The sequence below is a fragment of the Macrobrachium nipponense genome, chromosome 9 (assembly GCF_015104395.2).
Source record: "Macrobrachium nipponense isolate FS-2020 chromosome 9, ASM1510439v2, whole genome shotgun sequence".
In the NCBI taxonomy this organism is placed as follows: Eukaryota; Metazoa; Arthropoda; class Malacostraca; order Decapoda; family Palaemonidae; genus Macrobrachium; species Macrobrachium nipponense.
The window spans coordinates 93,766,092-93,769,200 of NC_061110.1; the positions used below are offsets into that span (position 1 = coordinate 93,766,092).

At 38.5% G+C, this 3,109-nt stretch overlaps 1 protein-coding gene across 1 annotated transcript; it reads right to left on the bottom strand.

Moving 5' to 3' along the window:
- Positions 1-247: 247 nt before the first annotated feature.
- LOC135218148 (zinc finger BED domain-containing protein 5-like) lies at positions 248-1,012 on the bottom strand. Its single transcript, XM_064254295.1, has one exon. It carries the CDS (start codon positions 1,010-1,012, stop codon positions 248-250), a length of 765 nt encoding a protein of 254 aa, XP_064110365.1.
- Between the last annotated feature and the right edge of the window lie 2,097 nt (positions 1,013-3,109).

Here is a 3,109-nt window from a genome sequence, read left to right on the forward strand (position 1 = left end):
TTTTTTATCCTACCTGCTGGTTTTTGTATTGCAATACGCCACACGACCAACTTTGTCAAGGGATTATACCAGTGGTTCTTAACCTTTTTACTACCACGCCCCCTTTAGGAACAGTTCTTTCCCTCCACGCCCCCCTTGCAACTATAGACAAATTTCACTCCCAGATTTAAAAAGAAAATTACTAAGCATGAATTACATTAGTGAGATATTTGACACCGCTCTAAGCTACCAGATCTTGAATACATGGTTAGTGAGATATTTGACACTGCTTCTTAGCTACCAGATCTTGAATACATGGTCGAATGCTTGAGAGTGCACATCGTAAGTCCCCTTCAACGTTCAGGCGGTTTCTGTACTTGGTTTTGATAGCAACGAGCGTGGAAAATGCAGTTTCACATAGATATGTGGATCCAAACATTGTTAGAATCCGAAGAGCCTGATGTGAGATCAGAGGGTAAACGGGAAGGTATTTGATCGAGAACGTCTCCAAATCCATATCTTTGAAGTCTTCTTTAGCTGTAGAGTTGAACTTCAATTCTAGGAACTCTTCTTGGACTTCATCAGCAACATCAGCTACTTCACATTGAAATGGGTTCCTGATGAATTTCCAGGCTTCACGCTTGTCATCTATATCTGGGAAGTATCTGATGAATTCTGCTTTCAAGTCACTTAGATGAGTGATTATTTGTTGCTTTAAGTCAGAGTCGAGGTTACTGTCAGCGAGAGCAGAATCCAAGTTCCTAAAACTGGCTGCATTTCCCTGCTGAACCCGACATTTCCAGAGGTCGAGTTTGGCCATGAAGGCTCGAATGGTGTCATGGTGCGTGATGATGTTGATGCTTTTGCCTTGTTGTTTAAGGTTCACCGCATTCAGTGCTTCAAAAATGTCCACCAGGTAAGCTAGAGTTATCTGAAAGCCTTCTGATTGGAAATTGTCATGAAAGTCTGCCTTCTGCTGTGAATCTAAAAATATTGCTACTTCTTCTCGTAGCTCATAAAGCCGTCCAAGCATGTTCCCTTTTGATAGCCATCGTATGTTCGTGTGAAAAAGCAAGGCTTCATGTTCGGATTCCATGCTCTTGTCATGAAAATAACCCATAAATGGAAAAACTACTCCTTATCACCTGGGGCTCGTGCCCCCCCTGGAAATCACTGACGCCCCCCTAGGGGGGCGCGCCCCCCAGGTTAAGAACCACTGGATTATACAGAAACAATTAAGTGTGCACTTAGTTCTACGCTGACAGTTTAGAGTATTGTATATTGTGGTGCAAATTTGTCCCTCACCCAAAGAAAAATAATGCCATTAGCTCATTTTATTCCACAAAAAATCTAAAGTATACCAGTGCCATTACTTCCGTTTTATTTCATCAGAAACGACAAGTATACTAATACCATTACTTCCTTTTTATTTCATCAGAAACGATAAGTATACCAATGTCATTGGCTTATTTTAATTCATCAGAAATGATAAGTATACAATGCCATTAGCTCCGTTTTTTTCATCAGAGATGATAAGTATACCAATGTCATTAGCTTATTTTACTTCATCAGAAATGATAAGTATACAATGCCATTAGCTCCATTTTTTCATCAGAAATAATAAGTATATCAATGTCATTAGCTCCGTTTTATTACATCAAAATTGCTCCGTTTTATTAGTACATCAGAATTGATAAGCAGGAGTATACATACCACAGTGACATTTCTTCACAGCCAAACTGAAACAACTGACCCCTGGTGAGAGCCGAGTCTGAAATGGTCTTGTTTCCCCCTGACGCCACATATTGGACAGACAACGAGAAGCATCACGAAAAAAGGACGACATAGTTTGGGATATCTAGCTCCTCCCCAAGTTAATTATTGAAATCGCCGGCTCAGAACGGTTCAGTGCAGTGAGCTCTTCGCAGGAAAGTGGTCCCTATGTTCAGAGGGGAATGGGTCGGGTTTAGGTTTTATTGATCGGTGCGTTTGCGGCTCTATTATGTGTGTTTGATGAATGTGCCGCTTTATCGATTGGGTCTCGTAAAGAGGCTGAGATAGTAAATGTGTGCATACGGCAATAAACGTAAGTAGGACGCGTATCAGGTCTATCTGGAACTTTAGATCTATAATACACTTACTAGGGGACTGGCTGGCAGCGGACGTTGTATTTGAAGACAATATGATCATATGGAAGTTGAGTAATTTGAAGGAGAATTTTGAATTATACTTATTACATAGAACTATATGAAATCATAATGAATGATGATTTATATGAATTGACATTGTCGAGTTAGTAGCTTGATTTCCTTCACTGTGATTTCAGAATTTGTAAAGGAGACATCTGAATGTTAAAAAAAAATTGTTTTTTAGGTTTGAAGTGACATTCGATTAAATAGGTCGCAGTGAAAAAATAAAGATAGCTGTGAATATATTCAGCTACATTATGTAATACCATCTGCAGGGTTTATTAAATCAAAACTAGGGATCATTTTCTTTTCGATAGTTGCACCTCCCTTCGTATTGACTCAGAGTGGTTAGCTTTATCAATTTATTTTATCAAATTAATTCTAAAACTGTTGATAAAGAAGGATTTAACTTAGGGTAAAGCTGATAAAGAACTCAATTTTTAATCTGTTTTAGTTACTATGTATGAGTTAGATATTTTAAAGTAGCTTAATCATTCCTTATCAATTTTTAATTTGTGAACCTGATTGTCAGGTCATGGTCCAAGAAATTTGGCTGCAGTGGTCCTCCTAAAGAAAGGAAACAAAGGATGAGAAAACGCACTAACATAGAAAACCCATAGCTTTGTATAGATAGTTATGGTGCTTCAAAACTTAAAATAAGGCGTCATCCGACCTCCAGCTTACTCTGGATGCGTGCAAGATTTTTCCCATCACGCGTAAGTTGTAAACATTATAGTCTTAACTCAACGTAAATTAAGAAGTGCTAAAATCAACGGTCAAATAGAACCTTGTAAAATCAGCGGTCAAATAGAGCCTTGTAAAATCAACGGTCAAATAGAGCCTTGTAAAATCAACGGTCAAATAGAGCCATGTAGAGCCATGTAAAATCAACGGTCAAATAGAGCCTTGTAAAATCAACGGTTAAACAGAGCCTTGTAAAA

Coding starts and splice junctions, on each gene's coding strand:
- LOC135218148 (XM_064254295.1), bottom strand. CDS start 1,012: ATGCTTGGACGGCTTTATGAGCTACGAGAAGAAGTAGCAATATTTTTA.